Below are 21,215 nucleotides of genomic sequence, written 5' to 3'. Positions count from 1 at the left end.
CCTAAATATCCTTCAAGTAGGGGACTAGTTAAATTATTGTACATCAAGAAAATAAATTTCTGTGAAGCCATGAAAACAAAACAAATGAGGAAGCTCTTTACTTACTAATGAGTACTTTTCAGGGTATTTTAAGTGCAAAAAAAAAAGCAAGGTGCAGAACATTATATGTGTGTGCTGTGTGTGTGTATACACACATACATATAAGAATTTAATTGCATATACAGAGAACGTTTTTGGAAGGATATTTAATAAACTGCTTTCTGGAAGGGGAACTGAGTAGCTATACACAAGAGCTATCAAAGGAAGAATTTTGGTATATTTTTGAATTTTTAATTATATGAATGTATTACTGAGCCAATTTTTTTTTAAATTTTATAAGTGATGAGGCAATCTTGTAGTGGTGTAAAAACTAATTTTTCATATGTTCAGCCATTGTAACTGATATTGATAGTTGAGACATGTTTAGTTCACATGGTACAAAGATTGGTTTTTATAATTCACTTTATCAGTTACTTGGATTTTTTTTAATTTTAATTTTTTATTGAAGTATAATTAACATACTGTTATGTTACTTTCAAGTGTACAGTATAATGATCCAATAATTGTATACATTACTCAATGCTCATCACAATAAGTATACTCAATTCCCTTTATCTGTTTCACCCACACCGCCCCCCCCCCCCCCTCTGGCAACCACCAGTTTTCTATATTTAAGAGTCTGCTTTTTTGTTTGTTCCTTTTTTTCTTTGCTCATCTGTTCTGTCTTTTAAATTCCGCATATGAGTGAAATCATAAGCTGACTGACTTATTTTACTTCGCATTATACCCTCTAGGTCCATCCATATTTCAGATTTTATTTTTTAAAAATATACATATAAAGTGGTTTCTCCGAGTGAAGAGATGCAAGCAGTGTTTAAGTTTCTTTTTTCTTTTGTGTTTCTTTTTCCTTTCTAGTATTTCTTTAATTTTCAGTAAGACAAGTTGCTGGCTTTGTGTATCACACAAGTCCAAGGAATATCACTCAATGAATTGACCCTGATATTAGCATGTCTTTTATTTATACTCAGGAAAAAAATATGTGCAAAAATCTGCACAGATTAATTTGTACTTTTTTAATGCATGAGAAGTGCAGTTCTGCATTTTTGTATTTTTGTTCTGAGCTGTGTGATAGGTACTGATAATTAAGAAACCAGTTTCAGGGGCGCCTGGGTGGCGCAGTCGGTTAAGCGTCCGACTTCAGCCAGGTCACGACCTCGCGGTCCGTGAGTTCAAGCCCCGCGTCGGGCTCTGGGCTGATGGGTCGGAGCCTGGAGCCTGCTTCTGATTCTGTGTCTCCCTCTCTCTCTGCCCCTCCCCCGTTCATGCTCTGTCTCTCTCTGTCCCAAAAAATAAATAAATAAACGTTGAAAAAAAAATTAAAAAAAAAAAACCAGTTTCAATGTGTAAAAATGACATATCTAATTAATCATCTTATCAAAGTGACATTATTGTTTTAACTTTCCAGTCTTGGTTTTTGCCACTTGATTTTTCTCTCTGGCCTTGGTGTCCTCCCATAGCCTTCACAATTTAGCATTAACACCTAGTAGCCTAACAAAAGATGCATAGTGCACAGCAGTTGATTTCTTTCCTAATTAACTCCTACTAATTAGGCATCCTCAAATACCTAAGAAAAAGTACCAGTGTGAACAGAGCAGCTCTAACTAATAATTCTGGATCAAGCATTAGTTGAGAACATGCAAAAGGCTTGTTCTCCATATATTTTTGCAAATTGAGAAATTTGAGTCTTTTTCAATAGTAAGTTCTCGAGTTTTGTTTAGTTGACTAATATTATGTGTCTCTTCATTGCTCCCAGGTCAATCTTACAAACCACTGTGGTTTCATGGGAGGACTACAAAAAAACAAAAGCACTGGATTGACCACACCGTATTTTGCTACCTCCACAGTAGAAGTAATATTTCATGTATCAACAAGAATGCCTTCTGATACTGATGACTCTTTGACCAAAAAAGTAAGTGCTGAGAAAAAACATTGAAATCCTAGTAATTAAGAAAATAAATATATAAAATATGTAAGTAATCTAACTGATCAAGCACTGTTTCTGAGTACTCCACACTCTTCACCTAATGCTGTCTTCAGAAACAGGATTGTTGTAAAGCAAATGCTGTTTTCTTTAACAATAACATTGAAAGTTAATTGCCTTAACAAAGGATTTGTCTTCAAGAAAATGGGGATATGACAAATTGAGAAAACTTCTTTATATGTTCAAATTGGTGAAATTGTATTTCAAGTCTTTTCATACATGGATAGATATAACTGTTACACTGAATGAGAGCAAAAAATATAGATAAATTATTACAAAGCACTTAAAATATAACATACTGTATCACAAGTTTTAACTAAAACTAACAGAGCAAATAAAGTAAGCCTTCATTAATTATGAAAAACATTTTACTGCCTTAGAATTTATGAGATATGATGGAATGGTTTTGATGGCCCACATCTTTTAAAACCTACACTACCATTTTTCTGTGGCTGGCACTGGCATTCAAAAGTTGTTCTAGCACAATTGTATATATTCAGTCCATGTTTGCTTTTATTAGGGAGAAATATTTTTGAGAGTAAAACCTTACCTTGTCCAACATTTCTTTACCTTCTCTTCCTCCTCCTCCTTCAGTTTATTAAAAACTGCTAACTTAATATCATTGGTCATTTTACTTGATACTCTTCTGCCTGATACCAAAACTCTTTATGCTTTATTAATAAACTGTGAAAATGATTATTCTCCTGCTCTTTTGTAAAGGAACTTCAGAACTGCTCGCAAATATTTGGTAAGATTGATTTAATACCCTTGATGCTTTCTGTTTACAGTTTAGAATACTATTGGAAATTGCCTACTAAATGACTAATGGTTGATAATTATATATGGATGCTAATTAGATTGCAATGAGTAGTAATTTAGTAGTATAGAATTTCTTGTCCTGTAGCTTTTAGAAATAGAAAATGAACCATGAATACCGACAAGAAGATGGTAAAGAGTTGGATTGGAGTATAAAACTTCATTAAAACTTCAATTAAGCACTTTCTTCCATCAACTCATGTTAAATCTCTATGAAAATAAGTCACACCTAGAGACAATTATGAGTATAGTGCAAAGATCATTTTAATCATTGAGAACTTGCCCGTGAATCATATTTATCATTACCATTTTCAGGACTCCATATACAATTTCTAAAGTCTAAAATTAATAGTATCTTAGATTGCAAACACAAGAACAGAACAAAGTACATCATTTTTTGTTAAAAAGTTTTTTTTTATTTTTTAAAGAAAATTATGTCAGGATATTTTTACTTCACTATATTAAGCATGATAATTATGTGGTACTTAAAATCTTTTCCTGTGATGCAAAAATTCTCAATAACATACTAGCAAATCGAATTCAACAGCATATAAAAAGAATTATTCACCATGATCAAGTGGGATTCATTCCTGGGATGCAGGGCTGGATCAACATTCGCAAATCAATCAACGTGATACATCACATTAATAAAAGAAAAGATAAGAACCATATGATCCTGTCAATCGATGCAAAAAAAGCCTTTGACAAAATCCAGCACCCTTTCTTAATAAAAACCCTTGAGAAAGTTGGGATAGAAGGAACATATTTAAACATAATAAAAGCCATTTATGAAAAGCCCACAGCTAACATCACCCTCAATGGGGAAAAACTGAGAGCTTTTTCCCTGAGATCAGGAACACGACAGGGATGCCCACTCTCACTGCTGTTGTTTAACATAGTGTTGGAAGTTCTAGCATCAGCAATCAGACAACAAAAGGAAATCAAAGGCATCCAAATTGGCAAAGATGAAGTCAAGCTTTCGCTTTTTGCAGATGACATGATATTGTACATGGAAAATCCGATAGACCCCACCAAAAGTCTGCTAGAACTGATACAGGAATTCAGCAAAGTTGCAGGATACAAAATCAATGTACAGAAATCAGTTGCATTCTTATACACTAACAATGAAGCAACAGAAAGACAAATAAAGAAACTGATCCCATTCACAATTGCACCAAGAAGCATAAAATACCTAGGAATAAATCTAACCAAAGATGTAACAGATCTGTATGCTGAAAACTATAGAAAGCTTATGAAGGTAATTGAAGAAGATATAAAGAAATGGAAAGACATTCCCTGCTCATGGATTGGAAGAATAAATATTGTCAAAATGTCAATACTACCCAAAGCTATCTACACATTCAATGCAATCCCAATCAAAATTGCACCAGCATTCTTCTCGAAACTAGAACAAGCAATTCTAAAATTCATATGGAAACACAAAAGGCCCCGAATAGCCAAAGTAATTTTGAAGAAGAAGACCAAAGCAGGAGGCATCACAATCCCAGACTTTAGCCTTTACCACAAAGCTGTCATCATCAAGACAGCATGGTATTGGCACAAAAACAGACACATAGACCAATGGAATAGAATAGAAACCACAGAACTAGACCCACAAACGTATGGCCAACTCATCTTTGACAAAGCAGGAAAGAACATCCAATGGAAAAAAGACAGTCTCTTTAACAAATGGTGCTGGGAGAACTGGACAGCAACATGCAGAAGGTTGAAACTAGACCACTTTCTCACACCATTCACAAAAATAAACTCAAAATGGATAAAGGACCTGAATGTGAGACAGGAAACCATCAAAACCCTAGAGGAGAAAGCAGGAAAAGACCTCTCTGACCTCAGCCGTAGCAATCTCTTACTCGACACATCCCCAAAGGCAAGGGAATTAAAAGCAAAAATGAATTACTGGGACCTTATGAAGATAAAAAGCTTCTGCGCAGCAAAGGAAACAACCAACAAAACTAAAAAGCAACCAACGGAATGGGAAAAGATATTTGCAAATGACATATCAGACAAAGGGCTAGTATCCAAAATCTATAAAGAGCTCACCAAACTCCACACCCGAAAAACAAATAACCCAGTGAAGAAATGGGCAGAAAACATGAATAGACACTTCTCTAAAGAAGACATCCGGATGGCCAACAGGCACATGAAAAGATGCTCAACGTCGCTCCTTATCAGGGAAATACAAATCAAAACCACACTCAGGTATCACCTCACGCCAGTCAGAGTGGCCAAAATGAACAAATCAGGGGACTATAGATGCTGGAGAGGATGTGGAGAAACGGGAACCCTCTTGCACTGTTGGTGGGAATGCAAACTGGTGCAGCCACTCTGGAAAACAGTGTGGAGGTTCCTCAAAAAATTAAAAATAGACCTACCCTATGACCCAGCAGTAGCACTGCTAGGAATTTACCCAAGGGATACAGGAGTACTGAGGCATAGGGGCACATGTACCCCAATGTTTATAGCAGCACTCTCAACAATAGCCAAATTATGGAAAGAGCCTAAATGTCCATCAACTGATGAATGGATAAAGAAATTGTGGTTTATATACACAATGGAGTACTACATGGCAATGAGAAAGAACGAAATATGGCCCTTTGTAGCAACGTGGATGGAACTGGAGAGTGTGATGCTAAGTGAAATAAGCCATACAGAGAAAGACAGATACCATCTGTTTTCACTGTTATGTGGATCCTGAGAAACTTAACAGAAACCCATGGGGGAGGGGAATGAAAAAAAAAAAAGTTAGAGTGCGAGAGAGCCAAAGCATAAGAGACTCTTAAAAACTGAGAATAAACTGAGGGCTGATGGGGGGTGGGAGGGAGGGAAGGGTGAGTGATGGGTATTGAGGAGGGCACCTTTTGGGATGAGCACTGGGTGTTGTATGGAAACCAATCTGACAATAAATTTCATATATTGAAAAATAAATAAATTAATTAATTAATTAAAATCTTTTTCCTGTGACCTTTGTTGAAATGTCAAATAAGTAAGATTTCTTATTTTCTTCAAAATAGTCATGAGGGTTTGTCCTTAATTACTTAAGTTTCTGAAACAGATGTTTAACAATTCATTATCATAAAAAAATTAATTTTGGAGAGGATTATATCATTTAAGAATTGTTAAATGGTTGAGTTCTAATTAAAATTATATTATTAAATGGTAAAATTTGTAAGTGCTGGATTTATTAGAGAATTTGGAGGGATTAAACATTGAACGCTAATAGTTTGTTTCATCCACACCTACAGAAAGTTTTTGTTGTTGTTGTGGTAAAAAATATAATCTATCATTGTCACCTTTAAAATTTTTTTTTATTTAATATTTTTAGGGTTTGGAAATTTCTTTTTCACCAAAGTATAATTCACATACAGTGTCACATTAGTTTTAGGTGTACAGTATAATGATTCAACAGTTCTGCACATTACTCAGTGCTCATTATTATTATTGATAAGTGTACTCTTAATCTCTTTTATCTATTTCACCTATCCTTCCACCCTTCTCCCCTCTGGCAACCACCAGGTTTCTTTCTCTGTATTTAAGAATCTGATTTTGTCTTTGTCCATTTTTTCTTTGTTAGTTTGTTCTTTTTCTTATGTTCCACACATGAATGAAATCATTTGGTATTTGTCTTTTTTTGACTGATGTTTCACTTAGCATTATACCTTTTGGTCCATCCAAATTGTCACTGATGATAAGATCTCCTTTGTTTTTATGGATGAGTAATGTTCTAATGTATATATATTACCACATCTTCTTTATCCATTCATCTGTAGATGGATACTTGGATTGCTTCTGTATCTTGGCTGTTACAAATAATGCTGCAGTAAACACAGAGGTGCATATATCATTCCAAATTAGTGTTTTGTTTTCTTTGAGTAAATACCCAGTAGTGGAATTACTGGGTCATATGATAATTCTGTTTTCCTTACTGTTTTCCACAGTGACTGCACCAGTTTGCATTTCCACCAACAGTGCACAAGTGTTCTTGTTTCTCTACATCCTTGCTGATACTTATTATTTCATGGCAGTTCTTTTGTTTTGTTTTTGATTCTAGCCATTCAGACTGGTGGAAAGTGGTATCTCATTATGGTTTTGATTTGTTGTTCCCTGATGATGTTGAGCATCTTTTCATGTGTCTGTTGGCCATCTGTGTGTCTTCTTTGGAAAAATGTCATTCAGGTCCTCTGCCCATTTTTGATCATGTTATTATTTTGGTGTTAAGTTGGACAAGTTCTCTATATATTTAAGATAGTGTATTAAGTCCTTATCAGATATGTTATTTGCAGATGTCTTCTGTAATTCAGTAGGCTGCCTTGTCCTTTTGTTGATGATTTTCTTCACTATGCAAATGCTTTTTATTTTGTTGTAGTCCCAGTAGTTTAATTTTGCTTTTGTTTTCCTTGTCTGAGAAGGCATAGCTACAAAAATGTTTCTGTGGCTGATGTCAAATTATTGCCGATGTTTTCTTCTAGGAGTTTTATGGTTTCATGTCTCACATTTAGATGTTTCATCCATTTTGAGGTTTTTTTTTGTGTGTGTGTGGTGTAGGAAAGTGGTCCAGTTTCACTCTTAAGCATGTCCAGTGCAGCATTCTTTTGCATGCTGTCCAGTTTTCCCAGTACTATTTGTTGAAGGGACTGTCTTCTCCCCCCGTGTATATTTCTCCCTCCTTTGTCTTAGATTAATTGACCATATAAGCACTGGTTTATTTCTAGGCTCTCTGTACTCTTCCATTAATCTATGTGTCTGTTTTTGTACTAGTACCATACTGTTTCGATTACTAATGTTTTGTAGTGTATCTTGAAATCTGGGATTATGATACCTCCAGCTTTGTTCTTTCTCAAGATTGCTTTGGCTCTTTGGGGTCTTTCATGATTCCATACAAATTTTAGGATTATCCTAGTTTTGTAAAAATTGCTGTTGGTATTTTGATAAGGGTTTTATTGAATTCATAGATTGGTTTAGGCAGTATGGACATTTTAAAACGTTGGCTTTTCCATTCCATGAGCAAGGAATATCTTTCCATTTGTGTCATCTTTGGTTTCCTTCATCAGTGTTTTATAGTTTTAGGAGTGCAGTTTATTCCTAGGCATTTTATTCTTTTTGGAGCAATTGTAAATGGGATTGTTTTCTCAATTTCTCTTTCTCCCTCTTTTTTATTAGTGTCAAGAAATACAACGTATTTCTATATATTGACTTTGTACCTTACAACTTTACTGAATTTATTTGTCAGTTCTCATAGTTTTTTGGTGGAGTCTTTAGAGTTTTCTATTGTATAATGTCATTTGCACATAGTGACAGGTTTACTTCTTCCTTACAAATTTGGGTGGCTTTTCTTTCTTTCTCTTTTCTGATTGCTGTGGTTAGTACTCCTAGTACTATGTTGAATAGAAGTAGTGAGAGTGGACATCTTTGTCTTGTTCCTGATCTTGGAGGAAAAGCTCTGAGTTTTTCACCATTGAATATTAAGTTAGCTGTGGGTTTTTCATCCGTAGTCTTTATTATGTTGAGGTATGTTCCCCCTAAACCTACTTTTTTGAGAGATTTTACCATGAGTGGTAAAATCTTTTTTCTGCATCTCTTGAGATGATCATATGGTTTTTATTGTTTTTCTTGTTAATGTGATTATCATGTTGATTAATTTTTGAACATTGAAACACCCCTTGCATCCCAGGAATAAATCCCACCTGATCATGGTGAATGATTTTTTTAATGCATTGTTGGATTCAGTTTGCTAATATTTTGTTGCAGATTTTGCATCTGTGCTCATCAGATATGGGCCTGTAGTGTTTTTGTTTTTTGTTTTTTGGGTTTTTTTTTTTTTTGTAGTGTCTTTATCTGGTTTTTGTATCAGGATAATGCTAGTCTTGTAGAATGAATTTGGAAGCGTTTCTTCCTCTTCTCTTTTTTAGAGTAGTTTGAGAAGAATAGATCTTAACTCCTCTTTATATATTTGACAGAATTCACCTGTGAAGCTATCTGGTTCTGGACTTTTGTTTGTTGGGAGTTTTGTGATTACTGATTCAGTTTCGTTGCTAGTAACTTACCTGCTCAAAGTTTCTATTTCTTTCTGAATCTGTTTTGGAAGGTTCTATGTTTCTGGAAATTTATCCAGTTCTTTCTAGGTTGTCCAATTTGTGGGCATATAATTTTTCATAATACTCTCTTATAATCAGTCTTTTGAATATCTGTGGTGTTGGTTGTTCTTTCTCCTCTTTCATTTCTGATCGTATTTATTTGGGTTCTTTTTTTTTTTTTCAGAGTCTGGCTAAAGGTTTATCAATTTTGTTGATCTTTTCAAAGAACCAACTCCTGGTTTTATTCATCTGTTCTATTGTTTTTAGTTTCTATTTCATTTATTTCTGCTCTGATCTTTATTATTTCTTCTACTGGCTTTGGGCTTTCTTGGTTCTTCTTTTTCTAGTTCCTTTAGGTGTAAGGTTAGATTGCTTACTTGAGATTTTTGTTTTATGAGGTGGGCCTGTATTACTATAAATTTCTCTCTTAGAACAGCCTGTACTGCATCTCAAAGATGTTGGACCCTTGTGTTTTTATTTTCATTTGGCTCCATGTATTTTGTATTTTCTCTTTGATTTCTTGGTTGAACCATTTAATGTTTAGTAGCATGTGTTTCGTCTCCATGTATTTTGTTTTTTCCACATCTTTTTCTTGTGATTGATTTCTAGTTTCATACTTTTGTGGTCAGATAAGATGCATGATAAGATTTAAATCGTTTTTTAATTTATTGAGTGTTGTTTTTGGTCTAATGTGATTTATTCTGGAGAATGTTCCATGTGCACTTGAAAAGAATATATATTTCACTGTTTCTGGAAGGAATGTCTGAATATATCTGTTAGGTCCATCTGGTCTAATGTGTCATTCAAAAGCTACTTTATGTCTGTTACAAGTTGCTTTATGTATTGAGTACATATATATTTACAAATGTTACAACTCTTGTTGGAGTGTTCCCTTTATGATTATTTATTGTCCTTCTTTGTCTCTTCAGACAGTCTTTGTTTTAAAGTCTATTTTGTTTGATATAGGTGTTGCATCTCCAGCCTTCTTTTTGCTTCCATTTGCATGGTAAATGTTTTCTCATCCCTTCACTTTCAGTCTGCATGTGTCCTTTGGTCTGAAGTGAATTTCTCTTAGGCAAGATATAAATGTTGCTTTTTTAATCCATTCAGTCATCCTTTGTCTTTTGATTGGAGCATTTAGTTCATTTATATTTAGACTATTTATTGATAGGTATGTACTTACTGCCATTTTGTTACTTGTTTTGCAGTTCTTCTTGTAGCTGTTCTCTGTTCCTTCTTCTCTTGCTCTCCCCTGTGGCTTGATGGCTGTCTTTAGTATTAATGCTTTGATTTTTTTTCTCTTTATTTTTTGTGTATCTATTACAGGTTTTTGATTTGTGGTTATCATTAGGTTCATGTGTAACATTTTATGCATATAGCAGTCTGTATTAAGTTGATGGTCACTTATGTTTGAATCTATTATTACTCCTCACCCCACATTTTATGTATATGATGTCATACTTTATATCCTTTTATTTTGTGAATCCCTTGACTGATTTTTATAAAGATAATTGGCTTTACTACTTTCGTGTTTTAACTTTAATACTGGTTTTATAAGCGGTCAGTCTACTTTTATTATATGTTTGTGATTACTTGTGAAATTTTTTTCCTTTCGTTATTTTCTTACAACTATTTTGGCTTTTTCTTCCCACCCAAAGAATTCCCTTTAACATTTCTTGTAAGGCTGACTTAGTGGTGATGGTTTTGTGTGTCTGGGAAACTCTCTCTCTCCTACTCTGAATGATGATCTTGCTGGGTAGAGTATTCTCAGTTTCAGGGTTTTTTCCTTTCAGTACTTTGAATATATCATTACATTCCCTTCTGGCCTGCAAAGTTTCTGCTGAAAAATCATCTGACAGCCTTATGTGGTTTCCCTTGTGTATAACTTTTCTCTTGCTGCTTTTAAAATTCTCTCCTCACTACTTTTTGCCATTTTCATGATTATGTCTTGGTATGAACCTCTTTGGATTAATTTTGTTGGGGGTCTCTGTGCTTCCTGGATCTGGGTTTCTGTTACCCTGCCCAGATTAGGGAAGTGTTCATCTCTTATTTCCTTCTCTCTCCTCCTTCTGACATCTCTGTAATGTGAATGTTATTATGCTTGATGATGTTATAGATTTTCCTTAACCTATTCTCATTTTTTATTATTTTTTTCTGTTCACTATTCAGCTTGGTTGCTTTTCATTGCTCTTCCTTCCAGATCACCGATCCATTCTTCTGCCTCCTCTGATCTGCTGTTGATTCCCTCTAGTGTATTTTTTATCTCTGTTATAGAATTGGAGTTCTTCATCTCTGACTGGTTCTTTTTTATATTTTCTATCTCCTTCTTGAAGATCTCATTGAGATCCCCTACTGTTTTCTCAAATCCAGTATCTTTACAACCATTACTTTGAATTCTTTATCAGGCCTATTGTTATCTCTGTTTCATGCAGCTCTTTTGCTGTGGCTTTGTTTTGTTCTTTCATTTGGGACATAATTCCTCTGTCTCCTCATTTTGTCTGACTCTCTGTGTTTGTTTCTGTGTATTAGGAAAGTCAGCTACATCTCCTGATCTGCAAAGTAGTAGCCTTATGAAGAAGACATCCTTTGGTGCCCTCTAGCACAATGTTCTCCTATTCATCAAAACCAGTCACTTCAGCAGTGTCTCCTGTGTGAGCTGCATGCTCCATACTGTTGTGGCTGAGCTGTGTTTACATTCAGTACAGTCAACTACAGTGGCCCACTTTGCCTGTTGTGAGCATGCTGGGCAGGAGTTTGGCCCCTGTGCTGTTAAGGGGCCTGTCTGGGGCCACCACAAGCTTGTAGTTGGGTGGTATCAGCAGTCAGACCAGATACCTGCCCTCAACCTAGGCACTATATGGCTCTCTCCCTGTTCTGCTCTTAGAGGCTTCCATTGATGAGTGGGGCCAACAAACCAGGTGCCTGCCCCTAGTCACATGAGTAGGGGTGCAGTCACACTGATCAGCAGGGCACTCCCTTTGCATTGCCAGTTGCAAGGTTCAGCTGCCAGGACTGTGGGCACACTGGTGTGTGTGGTTATCTTCTCCTGTCCCCAAGACACAAATCACTTTGGAGTGGTGCAGGTTTCTGCTAGGGTTATTTGCAGCAGGGTTTTTCAGAGCAGGAGCCACTTTGCAGGAATGTCTGTGGAGTAGGGCTGGTTGGATGGGGTGGGAACCATGGTGCTAACAAGATACACAGAGAACATTCACTCTGCTTCCCACAAATATCTGGCTGTCTAGGGTGGAAGGGAGGCAGGCGAGGAATGGTCTGCCAGCCAGCACTTTTGTTTTTGGAAAATTCTTCCAAAGATCCCTGCCCCTCCAACACGTTTTGAGATTAGTAAGTAGATTAAATCTACTTCTCATACTCCAGTTGGTTTTTATTTTTAATGTTTATTTATTTATTTTTGAGAGAGAGAAAGAGAGCACACAAGCAGAGGAAGAGCAGAGACAGAGAGGGAGACACAGAATCTGAAGTGGGCTTCAGGCTCTGAGCTGTAAGCACAGAGCCAATCGTGGGGTTCAAAACCATGGACCATGAAATCATGACCTGAACCAAAGTTGGACGCTTAACCGACTGAGCCACCCAAGTGCTCCTTCATTTATTTTAATGTTTATATATTTTTGAGAGAGATTGGGAGAGAGAGCATAAGCAGGGGAGAGGCAGAGAGAGAAGGAGAGAGAATCCCAACAAGTTCCATGTTGCCATCACAGAGCCTGATGCAGGGCTCAATCCCACAAACCATGAGATCATGACCTGAGCCAAAATCAAGAGTCAGACACTCAATCAACTGAGCCATTCAGGCGCCCTATCCCAGTTGCTTTTCAAACTGCTGCTTCTGTGCTGTATATCTCCTGGGTTATTTGTTATGCTGGCTCTTTAAGGGTGGGAACTCAGTTTTGTTTATTTTTTTTTAATGTTTGTTTTTTGTTTTTTGTTTTTCGTTTTCTTGAGACAGAGACAGACAGAGCACGAGCAGAGGAGGGGCAAAGAGAGAGGGAGACCCAGAATCAGAAGCAGTCTCCAGGCTCTGAGCTGTCCGTACAGAGCCCCGACTTGGGGCTCGAACTCACAAACCTCAAGATCATGACCTGAGCCAAAGTTGGACACTTAACCAACTGAACCACCCAGGCACCCCAGGAACTCAGTTTTAAAGTAGTCAGAGTTAAACCCTACTGATTGAAAAATCCTCAAAGTTAAGCCACTGGTTTTCAAAGCCAAAGTCTCATGGGCATCCCCATGCCTGGGGTGCCTGGGGTTGGGTCTGATCCTCTTGCTTCTTTATGTTTAGAGTGTCCCTCTCGTTTATGATTTTTCTCACAGGGACAGGGGAGGATTCTGGGAGGGAGAGTTCCCAACCACGCTTCTGCTCCTTCTACCGTTTTTGATGTGGTCTTCTCTGTACCATTAACTATGGAAGCTCTGTTCTGCCAGTCTTCAAGTTGTGAGTCATTTTCAGAGTTAGTTTCACTGATGTGGCTGTTACCTCAGTGTGTCTGTGGGATGAGGTGAGCTTAGGATACTTTGACTCCACTATCTTCTCAGAAGTCCTATCTTAACCATTTTTAAATGTACAGTTCATTGGCATAAACATTTATAATGTGCAATCATCACAAGTATCTATTTCCAGAACATTTTCATTTAGTTCAAAATATTTTTAATTTTCTCTTGAGAATACTTTGACTTATGTGTTATTTAGAAGTTGCTTAATCTCCAAGTATTTGGGGGTTTTCCAGCTATCTTTTTGTTGTCGATTTCTAGTTTAATTCCATTGTGGTCTGAAAATAGACATTGTATGATTTCTATTCTTTTAAATTTATGAAGGTGTGTTTTATGGCCCAAATGTAGTCAATCTAGTGAATATTCCATGTGAATCTGGGAAGAATGTGTAATCTGCTATTGTTGGATGAAGTAGTCTATAAATGTCAATTATATCCAGTTGATTGACAGAGCTGTTGAGTTCAACTATATCCTTACCAATTTTCTGCCTGCTGGATCTCTCCATTTCAGATAGATGGGTATTAAAGTGTCCAGCTATAATAGTGGATTCTTCTACTTTTACTTGCAGTTCTATCAGTTTTTTGCCTAATATATTTTGACCCTCTGTTGTTAGGTGCATACACATTAAGGATTGGGTATGTCTTCTTGGAGTACCAGCCTCTTTATCATTAGGTGATGTCCCTCTTTATCCCTGATAACTTTACTTGCTCTGAAGTCTGCTCTGTCTGAAATTAATATAGGTACTCCCACTTTTCTTTCTATTGGTATTATCATGGTATATTTTTCCATTCCTTTACTTTTAATCTAGATGTCTTAGTATTTAAAATGAGTCTTATTTTTTTGATCCACTCTGACAGTGTTCGTCTTTTAATAGTATACTTAGACCATTGACATATAAAGTGATGTTATAGTTGGACTAATATTTTCCACATTTGTTACTTTTTTCTATTTGTTACCCTTGTTCTTTGTTTCTGTTTTCGTATTCCACACGTTTTCTGCCTTCTCTAGTTATAACTGAGCACTTTATAAAATGATTCCATTTTCTCTCCTTTCTTAGCATATCAATTATACTTCTTTTCTTTTTTAACTTTTTTTAGCCACAGCCCTGGAGTTTATACTGTACATTTAGAGCTAATCCAAGTCCACTTTCAAATAATACCATACTGCTTCATGGATATTACAAATACCTTATAATAACATCATATGTTTAATTTTTCCCTTCTAGCCCCGTATCATTGCTATCATTTATTTTACTTATAGATAAGCATATATATATACATATATGTATATATACACACACACATAAGCATACATAATCAAATGCATTGTTCCTATTATTACTTTGAACAAACTGTGATCTATTAGATCAATTAGTAAGAAAAATGAAAGTTTATTTTCTCTGCAGTTATTGATTACTTGGTGCTTTTCTTTATATAGATCTGTATTTCTAACCTGTATGATTTTCCTTTCTCTGAAGAACTTCTTTTCACATTTCTTGTAAGGTAGGTCTACCGGCAACAAATTCCCTCAATTTTTGTTTGAGAAAGTCTTTATTCTCCTTTACTTTTGAAGGATTATTTTACAGAGTACAGAATTCTAGGTGTCAGTAGTTTTGTCTCTCAGCACTTTAAATATTTCACTTCACTCTCTTGCTAGTGTGGTTTCAGGGGAGAAGTCAGATGTTTTATCTTTGCTCCTCTATAAATAAAATAGCTCTTTTCCTCTGTCTTAAGATTTTTTCTTTATCTGTAATTTTCTGAAGTTTGATGATATGCCTAAATGTAGTTTTGGGGGCATTTCTCCTGCTTAGTGTTCTCTGAGCTTCTTGGATCTGTGATTTGATATCTGACATTAATTTGGGGCAGTTCTCAGTTTTGCTTCAAATAATGCTTTTGTTCCTTTCTTTCTTCTTCTTCTCTTACGTGTGTTACAGTGTTTGTGGTCCCACAGTTCTTGGATATTTTGTTTGGGTTTTTTTTTCCAGTCTTTTTTCTCATTGGATTTCAGGTTTAGAAGTTTCTATTGTTATCAGACTGAGGTTCTTTCCTTAGCCATGTCTAGTTTACTAATGAGATCATCAGAGGCATTCTTCATGTCAGTTAGATTGTTTGTTTTTTGTTTTTTATCTCTAGCATTTCTTTTTAATTCTCCCTGAAAATTTCTATCTCTCTGCTTATGTTATCTATCTGTTCTCACATGTTGTCTGCTTTTTCCATTAGAACCCTTAGCATGTTAATCATAGTTGTAATTTTATCATCCCTATCTAACTCTGGTTTTGATGTATCTTCAGCCTCTTAGGCCTGTCCATACTGAGTTTCCAGGAATTTGCAATTACAATTTACATTTTCCTACCTTGCCACAAGTTTCAGACAGAGGTGTCTGCTTTGTTGTCATTCTCCATATTTGCCTGCCTGTCCAATTTTGGGGGCAGTGATTTGCTCTGTGACCTTACTTCTCTAATCTAAGAAGTGTATTTGATTTTCCAGTTTGTTCAGCTTTTTACTTGTTAGGATAAAGTGGAAACTTCTAAGCTTCTTATGTACCATACTATAAACTGGAAATCCCAGATTTTTTTCTTCTCAAACACAAACTCTGTCCATTAACAGTAACTCTCCATTCTCCCCTCCTCCCAGCCCTTGGTAAACACTAAGTGAATTTGCCAATTCTAAGTACCTCATGTAAGTGGCATCATACAGTATTTGTCTTTTTGTGTCTGTCTTTTTTCACTTAGTATAATGTGTTCAAGGTTCATCCATGTTGTATCAGGTGTCAAAATTTCATTTCTTTCTGTGGTTGAATAATATCCCATTATATGTATATAGCACATTTTGTGTATTCACCTGATAGACGCACTGGGTTGTTTCTACTTTTTGGCTATTGTAAATAATGCTGCACTGAGCACTGTCATGTAAGTATTTGTTCGAATCCCTGTTTTCAATTTTTTAAATTTTTTTAATGTTTATTTTTTAAAAAGAGAGAGTACAAATGGGGGAGGGGACAGAGGATCCGAAAATGGGCTCTGTGCTGACAGCAGAGAGCCTAATGTGGGGTCCGAACTCAGGAACTGTGAGATCGTGACCAGAGCTGAAGTCAAATGCTTAACTGACTAGGCACCCCCCCAGTTTTCAATTCTTCTAGATATATCCCTATGAGTGAAATTTCTAGGTGATAGGGAAATTGTATGTTTGGTTTTCTGAGGAACTAGAACTATTTTCCACAGTAATTGTGCCATTTTACATCCCCACCAGCAATGCACAAGAGTTCCAATTTTTGCACATCCTGCCAACACTTGTTATTTTCCATTAAAAACAAATGTAGATATCCTAATAGATAGATGCATAGTGGTATTTCATTGTGGTTTTGAATTGCATTTCCCTAGTGACTAGTGATGTGCTTTTCATTGCTTTTTGGCATTTGTATATCTTCTTTGGAGAAATGTCTATTCAGTCTTTAACTCATTTTTTAATTAGGTTCACATTTTTGTTGTTGAATTATAGAAATTCTTTATATATCCTAGATGTTAATCCTTTATCTGTTATATGACTTGCAAATATTTTCTCCCATTTTGTGGCTTGTCTTCTCTCTCTTGATAGTGTCCTTTGATGTACAAAAATTGTAATTTTGATGGAGTCCAATTTATCACGTTTTTGTTTTGTTGCCTCTGCTTTTTTTTTTTTTTTATTTTTTTTTCAACTTTTATTTATTTTTGGGACAGAGAGAGACAGAGCATGAACGGGGGAGGGGCAGAGAGAGAGGGAAACACAGAATCGGAAACAGGCTCCAGGCTCTGAGCCATCAGCCCAGAGCCTGACGCGGGGCTCGAACTCACGGACCGCGAGATCGTGACCTGGCTGAAGTCGGACACTTAACCGACTGCGCCACCCAGGCACCCCTTGTTGCCTCTGCTTTTGGTGTCAGTTCAATAAATCATTGCCAAATCTAATGTCATGAAGATTTTCCCATATGTTTTCCTCTAAGATTTTTATCATTTTAGCTTTTACATTTTAATTTTTGAATCCATTTTTGGTTAATTTTTGTATATAGTGGAGATCAGGGTTCAACTTCATTCTTTTTCATATGACTACCTAGTTTTCCAACCACTGTTTGTTGAAAAGATTGCACTTTCTCTCATTGAATGATCTCGGCATTCAGGCCAAAAATCAGTTGACTTTATATGCAAGGGTTTATTTCTGGATTCTGTATGCATTTCTTTGGTCTAAATGTGGGGGGGGGGGTCTTTTGCTTTAATTAAATGCTTTAATTACTGTAGCTTTGTAGTAAGTTTTTCAATCAAGTAATAAGAGTCCTACAACTTTGTTCTTTTTTTTTTCCCCCAATATTGTCCTTACTATTCAAGGTCTTTTGAGATTTCAGATGAGTTTTAGGATAGGTTTTTCTATTTCTACAAAGAACTTAGTTGGGATTTTGATAGAGATTGCATTGAATTTTTGGACCACTTTGTGTAATACTGTCATCTTTGTGTGTGTGTGTGTGTGCGCGCATGTAATACTGTCATCTTAACAGTATTAAGTTTTCTATTCAATGAACATGGGATGTCTTTCCATTTATTCCTGTAGTCTTTAAAGTCAGCACTGTTTTGTAGTTTTTGGTATACAAGTCTTTTTCCTCCTCGGTTAAATTTTTCTGTAAGTGTTTTATTCTTTTTGATGCAATCATAAATGGAATTGTTTTGTAACCTTTAATTGTTCATTGTTAGTATATAGAAATGCAACTAATTTTCATGTGTTGATTTTGTATCATGCAACTTTGCTGAATTCACGTGTTAGCTGTAACACGTTCTTTTGTGAAATTTCTACATATAAGTTTCATATTTTTCAGTGTTTCTATGGAGAAATAAGAGCTTAGAGCTTCCCTGGTCCACCATTTTGCTAATATCACACTTTAGAAAAACTTTTAACTTTTTTTCTTTTAAGCTAATTCTAAATTTAAAATTATTGGGGTGTCTGGGTGACTCAGTCAGGCAAGTGTCCACCTCTTGATTTCTGCTCAGAGCGTGATCTCACAGTTTGTGAGTTCGTGCCCCACATTGGGCTCTGCACTAACAGTGTGGAACCTGCTTGTGATTCTCTCTCTCCCTCTCTGGCCCTCTCCTGCTCGCACACATGGTGTCTCTCTCTCTCTCTCTCAAAATAAATAAACTTGGAAAAAATAAATAAACTTAAAATTATTTGGTAATTTCCCAAGTGGAAAAGTGCTAATATTTTTCCCACTTATTTAGTAGGGAGGAAGGACACAGGCAATTGCATGGTATAATATTCCAGTTATTTAATATTGAGATGTCAGAAGTATTGTTACTTTTTTTTAAGTTTATTTATTTTGTGAGAGAGAGTGCATGCACGTGAGTGGAAGAGGGGCAGAAAGAGAGGGAGAGAATCCCAAGTAGGCCAGGCGGGCTGCACAATGTCAGCACAGAGCCTGATGCAGGACTTGAACTCACAAACCATGACATCATGACCTGAGCTCAAGTCAGACACTTAAATGACTGAGCCACCCAGGCACCTCAGAAGTATCCTGACTTAAAATGTAAGCATATATTTATAATTTTTTAGAAATCTATTTATTTAAAAAAATTTTTTTTAATGTTTATCTTTGAAGGAGACAATGTGAGTGGGGGAGGGGCAGAGATTGAGGGAGACACAGAATCTGAAGCAGGTTCCAGGCTCTGAGCTGTCAGCACAGAACCCTGTGTGTGGCTCATCTCACAAGCTGTGACTGAGCTGAAGTCAGACGCCCAACCGACTGAGCCACCCAGGTGCCCCATTTTTTAGAAATTTTAGAATGCAAGCATGTGAATTATTTCAGTTGTTAAAATAATTATGCCTGTTGGGTTTTTTGTTAATGCCTGTTTTACTGAAGAAAATTACCCTCATTACTTAGGCTTTTTTACTTAAAGCAATTTAAAGGGTTTGTTTGTTTTAGTGAAAATTTTAAATTGTCACTACTTTCACATATATGGTACCTACCATATGAAAGTGAAGCCCATCAAAATTATAAACAATATATAATAAAGCAACATCATTTTGGAAGGGTATAGTTCTCCTAGGTAGTTTAAATCAGTTTAAATAAAATCTGTATAAGGATGGGACTAAATTGAGGCAACATTTCATTTAATTCAGTAGAAAGGAAAAAATATACCTAGTCTCATAATTCAATATAACTATTCCAAACCTTTTTTTTTTTTTGATAGAAGTCAAAACAATCTTAACATTTATTTCTCTCTATATACTGAGTTTTCCTTTCCCTATTCCCTGTGAATCTTGCCCTTAATCTGCTTTTCAGAGTCCTAGTATGTAAGATTTTTCCAACAGGCTTATATCTTAGCTCTTTTATAGTATCAATTTTGTTTTTAATAAAAGGTTAAATATTTAAACTTAATCATAGAAACCAGTTGTCTTATACCAGTTCTCCCTAATAAAAAAATCACTTTCTGTATTGGTATTTTTTTCTCCTGAATTTAATAAATTCCACATTAGTGGTAATAAGTTGAGGCCTAGAACATGTGTCCTATTACAAATGAACAATTGGGTATCATTAGGTTGTCCCCCTTTCCTTTGTACATATATCTTTAGGTGTGTTAATCCATTCAGTAGACACATTAATGAGCACTGGTTGAAGTGTAATATTGGAGGAAGTAAGGCTCGTTGACCTCAGCATGGAGTTTAATACCTCTAATTAAATTAGGTAGTCGACAGTCAGTATAAAGAAATAGCCGTGCCTCTGGCAAGCTAGAATTATTTACGACTCTGGTTCTGTGTTTTAAACTTGATTGGAGAAAATCATTTATATCTATTTTATAGAAACTAATTTTAGTTCTCACTTTTTATTTACAATATCATGTGGTGATTTTGTAAATTATTTTTAAGCATTTTATTTTCTCAGAATGAGAGGTAAATATCCTTGAACCTGTTTAAATGTAGTGTTTTATTTCTTGTGAAGGGAAGCTTTTTCAAGTCTTAAGACAGTAGTAAGAGAATTTTTACAACATAGACTATACTTCTTGAGCAAATTAATCAAACATTCAGTCTAACAAAGTACTCTCTTAGAAATATTATACAGCCAAGTCAGTTTCCTCTGAAAAATCGTTAATGTAATGGACAGCACTTCATTTTCTGTTTTGGAATTTGGTCACAATAGTTTCCCAAATAAATGAGCTTTATTGACCTGCTTGGTGAGATTTTAATTTTAGACCTATTTTTCTTTATCTTATCTAGAAATAAAATTGAAATATACCTTACTTTCCAGAGAACTTTTATGCTAAATATAGTCTGGAAAATGAATTCAAAAACAAATTTAAGAAATAATAACAAAACTTTTATTATTTTAGTAAAAGTAGAGTTAGTATAATAGTTAGTCATTGGTACAGAATTATACTCATGGTTTTGACCCCAAACTAACAATCTTACATAAAATAATTCTATTTTAATATCATACCCTCTACCCTTAACCCCAATTTCTGTAAATATATTCTTTATGACAAGAGTATAGAGAAATGGCTCAGAATAAATTTATCTCACTGCTACAAATGGTATAATTTGGATGGTATGGCAGTGACTTCTCATTGCATGTAGAATAAAGTTCTAGTTCTTCACTACGGCCTTCAGTGCCCTACATGATTTGGCCACCTGCCTGCCTACCTCTCTGATCTCATCTCCTGTCACTTTCCTTTTCATTTAGCACAATCTGGCCTCACTGGCCCTCATTCT

The 21,215-nt window shown here is 35.6% G+C and overlaps 1 protein-coding gene across 10 annotated transcripts in view; it reads left to right on the top strand.

Moving 5' to 3' along the window:
* The window catches only part of RALGAPA1 (Ral GTPase activating protein catalytic subunit alpha 1), a 273,838-nt gene that overhangs the window by 211,280 nt on the left and 41,343 nt on the right, over positions 1–21,215 (top strand). For all 10 annotated transcript variants that reach the window (XR_007152890.1, XM_047862177.1, XM_047862172.1 and 7 more), the window contains one exon: positions 1,853–2,008. Coding sequence is in view for 9 of the 10 variants with exons in the window: in XM_047862177.1 (XP_047718133.1) it covers positions 1,853–2,008 (156 nt within the window). In the remaining variant the exon portion in view is untranslated. The remainder of the gene's footprint in view (positions 1–1,852; positions 2,009–21,215) is intronic.

Source organism: Prionailurus viverrinus, chromosome B3 (assembly GCF_022837055.1).
Source record: "Prionailurus viverrinus isolate Anna chromosome B3, UM_Priviv_1.0, whole genome shotgun sequence".
Taxonomy (NCBI): Eukaryota; Metazoa; Chordata; class Mammalia; order Carnivora; family Felidae; genus Prionailurus; species Prionailurus viverrinus.
The sequence above is the reverse complement of the archived record's forward strand: the minus strand, read 5'-3'. Positions and strand labels throughout refer to the sequence as shown.